The 13,984-nt window shown below is 37.7% G+C and overlaps 1 protein-coding gene across 7 annotated transcripts in view; it reads left to right on the plus strand.

Moving 5' to 3' along the window:
* BPTF (bromodomain PHD finger transcription factor) overlaps window positions 1-13,984 on the plus strand; it is a 90,795-nt gene that overhangs the window by 23,543 nt on the left and 53,268 nt on the right. For 5 of the 7 annotated variants that reach the window (XM_058166697.1, XM_058166701.1, XM_058166702.1 and 2 more), the window contains exons 3-8: window positions 3,973-4,196; window positions 10,474-10,674; window positions 10,966-11,151; window positions 12,302-12,475; window positions 12,602-12,777; window positions 13,591-13,946. In XM_058166697.1, the coding sequence (XP_058022680.1) occupies window positions 3,973-4,196; window positions 10,474-10,674; window positions 10,966-11,151; window positions 12,302-12,475; window positions 12,602-12,777; window positions 13,591-13,946 (1,317 nt within the window). The remainder of the gene's footprint in view (window positions 1-3,972; window positions 4,197-10,473; window positions 10,675-10,965; window positions 11,152-12,301; window positions 12,476-12,601; window positions 12,778-13,590; window positions 13,947-13,984) is intronic. The other 2 variants (XM_058166699.1, XM_058166703.1) reach the window with 2 other exon arrangements.

Here is a 13,984-nt window from a genome sequence, read left to right on the forward strand (position 1 = left end):
TACCAGCAGCAGTGTGTGAAAACCTTGTGAAGACGTACAGAAAATGTTTGACCTCTGTCATTGCCAACAAAGGATATATAACAAAGTATTGAGGTGAACTTTTGATATTGACCAAATACTTATTTTCTACCATAATTTGCAAATAAATTCGTTACAAATCAGACAATGTGATTTTCTGGATGTGTTTTCTCATGTTGTCTCTCCTAGTTGAGGTATACCTATGATAACAATTACAGGCCTCTCTCATCTTTTTCAGTGGGAGAACTTGCACAACTGGTGGCTGACTAAATACTTTTTTGCCCCACTGTAGTTGTTCTGGTGTGCAGTGCTCTATAGCGTCGTTTTGAGGGTAGGAGTTGAAACAGTTTATGTCCAGGATGTGAGGGGTCTGTAAATATTTTCACGGTCCTCTTCTTGATTCGTGCAGTATACAGGTCCTCAATGGAAGGCAGACGGGATATCTTCAAGTGATCTTCTGCTTGAGCAGGGGGTTGGACTAGAATAGGTACCCTGGACCTGTGGGCTGTGAGGGGTTTGCAACCGGGCCGCAGAAATGGCTAGCGAGTGCCCATGTGCACACACATTCTTACTTGCATGAACAGTGGACCCGCATGGGCACACTCTCCATTTAAGTGAGCAGCAGGCACATGTGCATATCACTCACACAAATGGAGTTGCGTGCACACTTGCCGGCCACAATTTTTTTTCTTCTCCACCCACCCCCTTGCTGGTCTGCAGAGCTGGAAACGTTGGGGAACACTAGACTAGAAGACCTCCCTTTCAATTCTGTTGTTTCGTATTCTGTATAAATCTCAACTAATGCTCAATTGCTGTTAAGTAAATTCCAGTGTATTTTTCTAGTGTATTCTATTTCAATCCTGATGAGCTGTAAATCAATGAACTAGACTCCCAGAATTCTCAGCTATATGTTTGCTGGATTGATCTGAGAACTGAAACCTATACATCTGGAGGGCACAAAGGTTGGGAAAGATTGTCCTACCCACCCTGTTTCCCCCAAAATAAGACATCCCCTGATAATAAGCCCAATCGGGCTTTTGAGAGCATGGCAATAAGGCCAAACACTTACTTCTGGGTTCAAAAAAAACATAAGACAGGGTCTTATTTTTGGGGAAACACAGTAGAATAAGTATTGTGCCTGTATGATTGGAGCTTTAGTCACAAGAACCTTGGGCAAAAGTCCCTGGGATAATTTTATCATATGTGATATATCGTTGCAAAGGGACTGCATACATTTTGCTTTGTTTCTTAAAGTAGAATCCATGTTAAATTTTCCTTCTCATAAACTACCATATTTTTCGCACTATGAGATACACCTAGGAAAACGGGCAATGACAAAGACAGAAGAGGCGGGGTTCAATACTGTAAAAGGATCCCGCCGCCGTGGCCCGTATTTTTCGCTCCATAAGATGCACAGACATTTCCACCCACTTTTTTGATAGGGGGACTGCGTCTTATGGAGAAAACAATACGGTAAGTTGGAAATTCGAGTCTCTTGTTAGAAGATTAGATTTGGAGAAACAAAATTAGTATTTTTTTAAAAAAAATCACCCATAGTATCATGTCAGATTAATATTTTAGGATTTTTTTTTAAGATTCTCTAGAGTGGAACTAATTGTATATGCCTCTTGCTTAAAAAAGTAACTTCCCTTTGCAGATTATAAAATTACAAGATTTAATGTATTGTTTATTTTAATGGTTTGAACTTATACAAATCAGATCTATTGAGAAGAGGGGAAAAGATTTCCTTTACAACCAGTGTATCGCATTTACTTAAGTTTGCCCTGCTCATATTTACAACAAAATAAAAAATAAATAAAGCTAAATAGATTATTCAAACGTATACATTGTGCATACATACATTGTGCATTCTTGTTTTTAGTTTATTTTGCATTTCTATGGCTAAACTAATTGATACCACATATATCAAGCCATGTCCTTATTATGTTCATAGCACCTTACCCAGCACAGATTTGAGAGTTTCTTATTGTTTCAGAGTGCTTCCAAAGTTAGCATGACATTAGAGATAAGGACCTGTCCTTTCCCAAGTTGAAGAAGGGGCTGGATCAATTATTGTTGTGGCCACCAGCAGAGCTGGCAGCAGATTTGGAAAGTGAGAAGGTTGGGGAGGAACATGGGCCAGTCCTGGAGTCTGGGAAGGCTGTGATGAGGGCTCTGTGTTGGAGGCAGAGAGGGGGCCAGGGCCAGATGCCAGTTATCAGCTGCCTTCAGAGTCGGACATCCGTGAGGCAGATGAACAGCTGGAGCCTGTTCCTAGTGTGCACATGCGCAGAGTTGCCAGATGAAGGCAACAGCTAAAGAACAAGGGTCGATTTGGGAGTAAGGCCACAGGTGGACAATGAATGGCCCCTCCCAAAGGGAATAAAAGGGGAGCGAAAGGGGAATGGAGTTTGCAGGAAACTATTAGTTTGCCTAATTGATTTGTGACTCTCCGAGAGACTCTTTGCCAAGTTTTGAAGATATCGGCCTGACAGCTCTCCAAGCCAGATAAGGTCTGTGACTGTAAATTCTCCCTTGAAAGACTTTGCTGAAGCTGAATGAGAGGAATTCACTGTTTGTTTAATAAAAAGGGTTTTGTCAGGACCAGGATTCGGCTTCATGCTTTTTAGGGAAGCCTAGGTCAGAACAGTTATACTATTTTTCTCCCAATTAAAGTTTGAGTATGAATGGTGTAAGTAATTTTACCACCACCCAACAGAATGAATTTGGTATTTATCTTTATATAAGAGGTCCTTGCCACTAGCATTGATGATGTTACCTAATTTGGGTAATGAAATGTGCATGGGAAAACAACAAAGCTCAGAGAGAACCAAGGACCCTCATTTCAACTCTGAGCTACTATACTCCTTTATTCACATCTATCTATGTAAAGTCTCATGTCTGTAACTAACTGGGCAAAACAGTGTATCATAGGGCAAAACCTTTTCCATCAAGGTATTTTTAAATGGGCTAACTTACCGAACACATCAAAAACTAACTCCAATGAAATTGAAATGTGGCAAAATTTTATAAAACATTTTGGGACATAAACATTATCAGGAAACATTTTATGACATATTACTGTGGCCAACTCTTTGATATTTGAGACTATTACACTGTTCGACATTATTATCTGAACTAATAACTCAAAGGATCAGAGGTTGCCTAGTTTTACATAAGAGTGATGGTTCCATTTCATTTTGATTCTAAGAATCTTCTTTGCCCTTTTAGTGAACTGTTTTATTCTCTGCAGAATGTTATTAGGTATATTTTGAAAACGTCTGTAAAAGAACAGAATGCAGATAATCCGTGACTTACAACCACAATTGAGCTCAGAATTTATGTCGCTAAGTGAGAAATTTGTTAAGTGAGTTATGTCCCATTTTACAACTTTTCTTGCCACATTTGTTAAGTAAATCACTGCAGTTGTTCAATTAGTAACACAATTGTTAAGGGAATCTGGCTTCCCCATTAACTTTGCTTGTCAGAAGGTCACAAAAGTGGATCGCAGACCTGGGACACTGCAATCGTTGTAAATATGAATCAGTTGTCAAGCATCTGAATGTAACTCACATGGCCATTCAGATGCTGCAACAGTTCCAAGTGTGAAAAATGATTATAAGTCACTTTTTTCAGTGCCATTGTTGTTGTTGTTGTTAACTTTGAACGGTCACTAAACAAACTGTTGAAGTGACCTCATCTATACCCAGATACTAATTTGTACATAATGCTGTTTGGAATACCTTTATTATTTTTGTTCACTGCTATGTTGACATGAATAGGGGAAAAAAAACAATTCCTAGTAGTTGGATACTTTTTAATGTTTTCCTTCTCTCTCTCTCTCTCTCTTTCTCTCTCTCTATATGTGTGTGTGTCTATGTGTCTGTATTTCATTCATTTTTTCATTCATTTATTCTTCATATCTCATAAACATTTATTCTCATACTGTCACAGAGAAGAAGATTCAGAATGTGAAAAGCATAAGAGAATCTGGTACTATAGCACAAAAGTCCAGCTGGCAGAATTAATTGAATGCCTAGACAAAGATTACTGGGAAGCTGATATCTGCAAAACTCTGGAAGAAATGCATGAAGAAATTCATCGGCACATGGACATAACAGAAGACCTTACTAATAAAGCACGGGGCACCAACAAGTCTTTTCTTGCAGCAGCAAATGGTAAGAACCAATTAGTCTTACCTTTTTAATTACTGATAAACACATTTTGATGTTGACTCCTATTCCCAAAAAATAGAATTGTGAGAAAGATGTATTAATGCAAAAGGGTAGGATAAAAAGGCACAGCCAGTTGGAAAGTGGGTCCTCAAAATATTCGAGAAGGCAGTGTTTATTTGCAAAGCCTAATAATAGTTGGATCCAGAAAACTCAAAAAGTGTGCAAATACAGCTAAGATAAGCAACTTGCAGTGAACTAGCTAAAGCAAAGGATTTCATCTGCAGAATGAATTAGACAGGCAATAAATGTTGCTTAAGTATTTGGTGACTATTATTCCATTTGTTTGAGAGAGAAAGAAAAGGGATATTATTTGTTAAAATGAAGGCCAAATTTTGTTTGGTTTATATTTGGAAAAGATAGGTTTCTAATAGCAGCTTTTAATGACAATGGAATCAGTTTGAGAAGATTCCATTAAATCTAAGTGCCATTGTAGAATTTTTGAGGGACGACAAAAATAGACTTGTATATGATGAAATCACCTGTAGCTCACAAAAGGATTGTTCCTTTAATAGAATGTGCTAGTCATTCTATTACCAGAGTCCTGACTTGGGGCTATCATATATCTCCTTCAAATAGTGATTCGTGTTTTCTTGATTTCAAAATCCCCAATTTTTTGAAAACCAAGACAAATAATTAAGATGTAATTCATTGCATCTCTGCTGAATATATATTATAGGTTAATGATTATATTTTAAACAATCAGATCCTACAGTGTTTCCCTGAAAATAAGACAGGGTCTTATTTTCTTTTGAACCCCGAAATAAGAGCCTGGCCTTATTATCGAGGGGTCTTATTATTTCAGGTGTGCAGGAGTCTCCAGGCAGCCTGCGCACTCACAGCCGGGAGTCCGGCAGAGAGAGGCTCCCTTTGCACACCACCATCAAATCCTCCCCTCCTGCGGGGTGTATAGAATGCCGTGCAAGTGCCTGTACCCACCCCCCACTCGCGTGCCTCCCAGGCCTCACCATGTCGATATGGGCAAAGCTGGTGAGCATCAGGTCCTTGAGCTCGTAGCCAATACAGCCGGCACCCACCACCAGCACCTGGGCAGAAGCCACGGCCTGGGCAAGCTCTCCCTGCAGGCTCCAGCTCTAGCCGTCACCATAGAGTGGGAAGCACACTCCCAAAGCGGCCACTGCCCTGGCTGGGGTTTGGAAGCTGCAGAGGCAGAGTTTGGGGGAGAGAAAGAAAGACTTCTGCTGCTTTCCTTGCATGCAGTCAAAAGGTCTTCCTTTTGCATTTGGATACTGTTTATTGTAATGTGCCATTAAAGAATGACTCTGGTGTCATATTTCTAGCCATTGGTTAACTTAGTTTTTCAATGTATTGTTTTATTTTTAAAAATGTTAGTGAGTTAGAATGGTGAACATTTATATTTCCTACCGTGTTTCCCCGAAAAAAGATCAATCCCGAAAGTAAGCCCTAAGTTGATTTTTACACATGCACACAATATAAGCCCTACCCCCAAAATAAGGGGTAATTAAGACCCTGCCCACTCTGGGGTGCACTGGTTGGGGTGAAGCGCATGGGTAAAAATTAAGCTAGGGTGGGAATGGGAGGGTGGAACTTCCATACTACTTTTCAGACAATTGAAGCCAGGCTTCACACACACCGACACCCGCCTTGCCGGCCCACTTCTTCTGTGGCTGGCAAGGCTTTCCTGAATGCCTCTGCAGCCTATAACAGAGCTCTGGATCAATCCAGTGATCTGTTATCAGCTGCAGAGGCCTTCAGGAAAGCCTTGCCAGCCACAGAAGTTCCTAAAGGTTTTTGACAATGAAAAGGAGGCCGGGGGTGACACGCACAAGTGAGGTGAGTCAGTAGAAGACATCACCTCGAAAATGAGACCTAGTGCCTTTTTTGGTGGTAAAAAAAAATTATAGGACCAGATCTTATTTTCAGGGAAACACGGTAATAATAATTACCTTCAACTATGTGAAGTCTTATTAGAGTGGATTTTTCTGCAAATTGTTAGGCTACTAGCTGTATATAGTCTAACAACTATAACAGGTATCTCATTCTGGGTTTTGCTTTGCAATTACCAACCTATTTCTTTTGACCTGACAGTGTATTTCTTTAATAGATTTGTTTTATTTGTTTGAACCAGATTTTTTGTAGTTCAGGGGCCCTCATTTAGTTCTGATGTTTTTCAAATATTACAGTGAGTAAACACCCTGGGAATGGAGTGGATTAAATTAACTATCTTCCCCCTTCAGGAAACTCTTATCTGAAGGTTCATTTAACCCCACCGTCCCATCTAATTTTTAGTTAGGGTAGAGATTTCCTTATGTATATTAGAGAAGATACCCAGGTTTTTAGGGCCCCATGAAAGGCTAACAGGGTTGGCAGAGTTATACTTCCAATTAATATTCCAGTTTCTGATTTGTTTATGTTTCTTAAAATCATTTCTGTATATAAATTGCATAAGAAATGGCAATTGAATATACTGCACACTTTTTCCAGTCTACAACCAGTTTACAGAATATCTCTACATTCGATACCATCAAAGGCTTTACAGAAGTTAATTAACTGCAGATATGCTTCCTTTTGAAATGTCCATCTTCTATTGAATATTTGCAGTGTGATCTCAAATGCCTCTAAAATCACCGGAATCCCTTTTTGCATGATGGGACCCGGTTATATGATTTCCCACAACATCTAATATCAGGACTTTTATGTATTGCTTGGAGCAGGCTCATATGTCACCCATTTTTGGGATTGGGATGAACACTGACATTTTCCAGTCTTTCAGCCATTTACTGTTATCCCACTTTTTTGACACGGTTTTGCAGTTGCTGCTGTGAATATGATAATACCAATGCCATCAATTCCAGGCATTTTCATTATTGACAGACATTTCAGCGTCTATATTATCCTCATCTTACACTGGGCTCTGCTTCAAATTTCGGCTTGTTAAAGAACATTAGTAGTCATATACAATTCCTCAGTCTGTTCCTTCCATCTATTTTTCATTTGATTCCGATTTTTTACTTCCTTCCTATCTCTGCCTCTTTGTTCCTCTATGTAGCGTGAATAGTGCCTGGATTTTCTTTATTAAGACAAAAAGATCTCTGGTAGGTCCTTTTTCATTTCTATCTTCCATTTCTGTGGAAAGCTCATTCCAGTAATTTTCTTCTGTTTCTTTTTCTAGCTTTATATTAAAATCTTTTATTTAACTATCTTGCTATATATATATCTCTTTTACCAATGGTTTTAGCTTTCCTACTCTGTTCGGCAATTTGAATTGTTTTTGTCTGAAAACAATTTGCCTTCATGTTGGGGGGAAGGTTGGATTGGATATGCTCCTGAGATGTTTCATTGATGAAAGTTTTTTCTTTCTTCCTTCCCATAGGTAGTAGTTTTTCCATAAAGTTAAGTCAAATTCGTTTCTTACTTCAACCTTAACTGCTTATAGAAATGAAATGAAATCATATTTCTTGGGTGTTCATGTAGTTTCAAAGGTGAATTTTAGACCAATTTTGATACAAGTCATCCATGATTAAAGCCACAGTTTGCAACAGCCTAAGTTTTATGAGAGAGCTCTCTGTTCCCTCTTTGGCTGCATAAAATGTGATACTTTTGGCTGCCATATCATCTACTTGGAGGTGTCATTTTGATTAAATTAACCATATAGTGGTGATCCTCAGCCGGTTTTCTTGACAGAAATGCATCAAGTGGTCACCTGGGTCATTCCATGTCAAGTGGTCTGATTTCAGGAAAATGCCCATCATGGATTTTGATGAAATTTGGTGTGAACATGCACACACGTCCCCAGTGAACATTGGTAAAGGGTTATGTTTGCCAATGCAATACTTGCAGAGATATATTCATTTGTATGACTCCATACCCCAGCCTTTGACAGTATGACTCTGAGATTTCAGCAGATTTGAGACATAATATCTCCGGCAATATTTGGTTGAGAGAAACAAAACTTGGCCATCTTGCACGACTTGTTGTGCTCTATTAAACAAAACAATAAAAACATTCTCATGAGCGATCTCCATCTAGATAATTGGGAGCAAATTTGACTGAAAATGACTGCAGTGCGAAAAAGGGTAAAGTTTGGTTCTTATATCTCTGGAAGAAAGGTATGAGAAACGTGAAATTTTGTGCATAATAATTTAGCAACACAAGGTTGTCGATTATAAAATTTCATTCTCCTACTGCTTTCCAATAGTTCACAAATTGAGTGTAAAGTTGACAGTTTTTGTAAAAATGCCAAAAATAGGGTATTTTCAGCCCGCTTTTACAAAAAAAGACCTTCTGGAAACTCTGTTAAATCATTCTCATTAGAAAGAGCATGTTTCAACCCCCCTAAAAAAGTAGAGTTGGTTTTCATCGCTGATGTATAAAGGCCTAAAAATAGGGACAAAGCAGGACGTTTTATGGCAACATCACATCCATTCTATTATTGTTTCATCTTGCTTATTTTATATAGACATCATTACTACTATTATATTGCATTGGTCCATGGTGACATTCTCACTATCAGTTCAGGCACTTGACCCAGCAACCCCATTGCCATAGGGGGCACAGCTGATAGCCATGCAATACCAGTCATGGGTGGGTTTCTTTCTTCAGGATCCCAAGCCTGTAGTTTGGTTTCTTCCTTGAGGTTCCAAAGCCTTTTGTGGGTATCTGCCTGGTTCCCCAGCTGCCAATTTGACAGCTTATCCTAGGTTCCCAAGCCTAAAGTGGGTATCTTATACGGTTTCCAAGCCAAAATGCATACTGTTCGTATGAACTGCCAAATTCCAACAATTGCTTATTTATTATTGAATTTATGTGCCACATTCTTTAGCATCACTTTTGGGAATTGATACATACTATTGACTGACGATGTAACTGAAGGCGTTGGAAGCATGCAAATAAGATGTGGTTCTGGAACCCAACAAATATCTTGTCTTTCAGTTCAATAAAATGAATGAGCAGGGCCTCGCAGATGCATAAAAGTTACCAACGCATCATTTTGTTCAATCGAAATTTCCATGATGTTGCCTACCTACCATTTTTTGGTCATAAATGCAGGCAACATAACAACCAGGAAATAGGTCGGCCAATTTTAAATTTGGATCGACGGTATTGGACAGTTTGGTCACAAAGTTAATCGTGTCATTTGAAACTTTGGTGACAGAAATCGAATTTGAATCAACTGGCACAAACTGGTGATGACCTCTTGTGCCAGCTATTGTGCTGCTAACTTTCCATCTGTCTTCTTGCAGCATCCTGCTTTCATTGGTTTCTCTCTTCGGAACGTAGATATATTTAATTCCGTTAATGTTTCTGTAGCAAAAGTTGAACAGATCTGTCAGCATCAGTATTTCGTCAGTTTATGGTCACGGGAGGCTGGCTTGAACAGCCAAACGTTTAGTCATGCCGCCAACTCCATTGCATGGTGATTTGGTGAAACAAAATTACATGGTGAAACATTCACAGACTTAAATATATATACGTTCCGAAAGAAGAAATCAAAGTTGCTGAAATCTCAGAGTCATACTGTTGAAGTCTGCGGTATGGGGTCATACAAATGACTATATCTCCGCAAGTTTAGCATCGGCAAACATAACATTTTACCAATGTTCATTGGGGATGTGTGTGTGTGTTCACACCAAATTTCATCAAAATCCGTGATGGTCGACCTGGGGGCCCCAGACCACTTGACATGGAATGACCCACCCACCTGCCTCATTCTTTTCTTCTAAAAGAAATCCACTGACGGTTTCCACTTCTTCGTCTCCAGTGTTCAGGTTGAAATCTCCCACGTGGGAGTTCTTTTTGTATTTCTATTAGTTATTTCTTGAATATCGACATACAACTCTTATTTCTTCTTCAGATATTCTGTATCTGTTACTGATGCATAAATTTAGAAAGTTACAGATATTCCTTAAGTGATCATAATTGGGACTAGAATTTCGCTTGTAAACTATTATAAATTATAAATTTCAAATTATAAATTTGAGACACCATGTGACTAGTACCGACATTTCTGAAAAAGTCACCCCATTAAAAAAAAGGTAGAAAAAGTTAATAATGGGCACAATGCTGCATAATTACCAACTCTCAGTTGTACTCAGTTTATTTTCACATATAGATCTGCCACATATATACTTCTGTGTCTTGAAAGGGTGTCATGGTGCATTGCAAAACTAGAACATATCAACGGTACTCATACTTAAAAAAGTTGGGCTTGATTCATCTTCTACCCCCATGTTTGCTTTAGAAGAAATTATGGAAGCAGTCAGAGGCAGAAAAGGGGAACTATTAGAGGACAGAAGCTCAGTTGCTGATGAAGAAAAAGCTACGGTTGAAAATAAAGAGTGCACAGATACTGAGAATGGAAAAGAAGAACTTTCAAACCAACAGATGGAGGTCAACAAGGAAATAGTAACAGAGGAAAGTTCTGAAAAAGGAGGAAAGGAAGGTAATAGTGATATACCTGCTTATTTGTTTCAGTAGCAATGCTGATATATTTTAAACATTTTAAATTTTATAATCAATACAGCTATTTTTTCACTGAAGAATCAGGTGTAATTTTCCAGTGATGCTATTCAGGACAGATGATACTAGCAGATTTTTATGAATTTATTTTCAGTTCAAGTTCAATTAACATTGTTCACCACCCTTGAGTTATTTAGAAAAATAATAAAGATGGGATATAAATAAAAAATGATTGGTAAATGCTTATGAACTTTTATCCATGTGTTTCCTATAGAATCATCAGATGCGTGTGATGAAAACAATTCTGGACTATCACTTCCTGGAAGCAGCATCACAAATGTTTCTGCAGAAGAGGCTGATGCTTCTGAAGGGAATAACACAGTAGGATGTGATTCAGAAATTTCTGATGATAATAAGACAGACAAAAACATAGCATCAGAAGTTCTTAAGGCTATTTCAGGTACATAGATGGTTTTGGTTTTTTGTGTCTTGAGTTGAATGAGTAGTTTCCTAGAGTTAAATACTGTTTGCTTTTCTTTATCGCTGTATAGTTATTAAGTTCAGAGTTTATTGAGCTGTGGTGGCGCAGTTGTTAGAATGCGGTATTGCAGGCTAATTCTGCTGACTGCCAGCAGTTCGATTCTCACAGGCTCCGGACTGACTCCGTCTACCATCCTTCTGAGGTCGGTAAACTGAGGACCCAGATTGTTGGGGGCAACATGCTGACTCTCTAAACTGCTTAGAGAGGGCTGTAAAGCACTATGGAGCAGTATATAAGTTTAAATGCTGTTGCTATTGTTGGAGTTATGGTTGTTATATATCTGATTATTTTTACAGTTTTACTTTCCATAAGATACACAGTTTGATTTAATGGTTAAAAGAGCCAGGTTAGAAACCAGGAGCCTGTGAGTTCTAGATATGTTGTACGTGTTTTGTGACTTGGATCAGTCATTCTCTTTCTGCCCTAGGAAGAAGGCAGTGCAGGCCACTTCCAAAAATATTAGCTAAAAACCTACAGGAACCTATCCAGGCAGTTACCACGAATCAAGACTGACTCATTAGCACAAATTTAGTTAACATAAACTTTGATGCAAAATTAATAAACATTGGTTAAATATGTTTAATGAACATCTTCCACATTACTGTATTTGCATTAACTGATAGTTTAATGATATTAACTGATTGTTTAATGCTAGTATTTGTAATAAAATATAAATGACCCATGCTTTGCATTATAAAATCCAAAATCTTACTATTTTGTACTAATAAGAATTGTGGATTAAAAATTCCTAGTGGGGAAGATTATTAATCACAAAGTACCCAAATTTCTCCAGTTTCATAACCACCTCTTAACTATATTTAAATTATGACAGATGGTGGCTTGTCAACATGATTTCTTGAAATAAACTCTAATTAATATTAAGGATATTGTGAGTGGGCAGTTGTCTTCCCTTATAACTTTTCTCATCATCTGCCCTCTTCCCCCCCAGTTCCAGTCTAAAATAATAGATATTTATCTATCACGTATAATTATGAGACTTAATGTCTCTATATTGAAAGTGTTCTTCAAGTGAATACTATGTACCTAAATTGGCTTTTTTTTTTTGTAGATGAAACAACTAAGACAATTCCTAATCTGAACGTTGATTTATCTGCTGAAGCATTTTTGTCAGACCCAGAAAACAGCAGTAGCAATGAACCAAATTCTATGCAGAGTGAATCTGTAAAGAATTCTGACGAAGTGGAAACCACTGAAGGAGGTTCTCAGAACTCAGAGGATCTAGGTACAAATAATGCTTAATAATCACAAGAATGTACTGGGTGCTGATTTTTAGTGTAAACTGGCTGTGCTCATTTGCCTTACTTACTTGTATATTTCTATTTAAGCTTTTTTTTTTTTCCCCCGATAGGCGATAAATCTAATGGTGAGAGAAGTGACTCTCCAAACAGTGGAATAGGCACTCCAGGTTCAACGCGAATGGTCACTAGGTTACGAAATCCAGATAGCAAACTCAGTCAGCTGAAAAGTCAGCAGGTTGCTGCTGCAGCACATGAAGCAAATAAGCTTTTTAAAGAAGGCAAAGAGGTTTGTATTAGTGTTGGAAAATTAAAAGTGTTCTGATTCATTGAAGTGGCAAAATAATAAGAGTTACAGACAAAACCAGAAACAAATATGCATGGAAATGCCAGCAATGAAGGATCAATAGCTATGCACATAAGTTATACATGTGTATTATTATTGTTATTGTTATTATTATTGTTGTTGTTGTTGTTGTTGTTGTTGTTGTTGTTGTTGTTATTATTATTATTATTATTATTATTATTATTATTATTATTATTATTATTATTATTGTATGCTTCTGAATCTCGAATGGTACTTGTTTTCCTAAACATGTGCTTTCAGTTTCTTTGTTCTGGAATTCAAAAATTCTGTGCTGCTATTGGAGATTGTGAATCATGCTCATGTTCTTTTGGTCAAAAATGCAAGCCTAGCTTATTATTGAGGTTTGTTCGTGTGTTTATTTATTATCACTATACTTGTATTGTTGAATTCCAGAAAGACTATAAGTATTACAAATAATAGAGAAATAAAATAAAAAGAAAAACAGAACATTTCTTTCAAAAGAGATAATGGTAAACCTGGCAATAGAGTTAAGTGTATAGAAACCAATTTTTGGTTTAAAAGCAATATCTACCATGGTATGTAGGAGACTGAACTATTATACGAGGCAAACCCTATATGGTCAAATACATGCCATAGTAAACATTATTGCTCATTCTTAACATAGTAGGTCCTAAAGGCTGTAGAATTTTGCCTCTTGTTTAAAACTTTGTGATGTAAGTTTTTATATAAAAAAACTCTTCTTAAGTTTTGTTGTTGTTTTTTTACTTCAATAAGGTGCTTGTGGTTAATTCTCAAGGGGAAATTTCCCGAATGAATACCAAGAAGGAAATAGTAATGAAAGCAGGCATCAGCAATTATTTTAAGCTGGGTCAAGAAGGGAAGTATCGTGTTTACCATAATCAATATGCTACCAATTCTTTTGCTCTGAATAAACATCAACACCGAGAAGACCATGACAAAAGACGTCACCTTTCTCACAAGTTTTGTCTAAGTCCTGCCGGAGAGTTCAAATGGAATGGTTCTGTCCATGGGTCAAAAGTTCTCACAATATCTACATTAAGATTAACAATAATTCAGCTAGAGAATAACATCCCCTCCTCATTCCTCCATCCCAACTGGGCTTCACACAGGTAAAGACATTTATGTTTTTCATAGTTATATTGGGCAT

Source organism: Ahaetulla prasina, chromosome 2 (assembly GCF_028640845.1).
Source record: "Ahaetulla prasina isolate Xishuangbanna chromosome 2, ASM2864084v1, whole genome shotgun sequence".
Taxonomy (NCBI): Eukaryota; Metazoa; Chordata; class Lepidosauria; order Squamata; family Colubridae; genus Ahaetulla; species Ahaetulla prasina.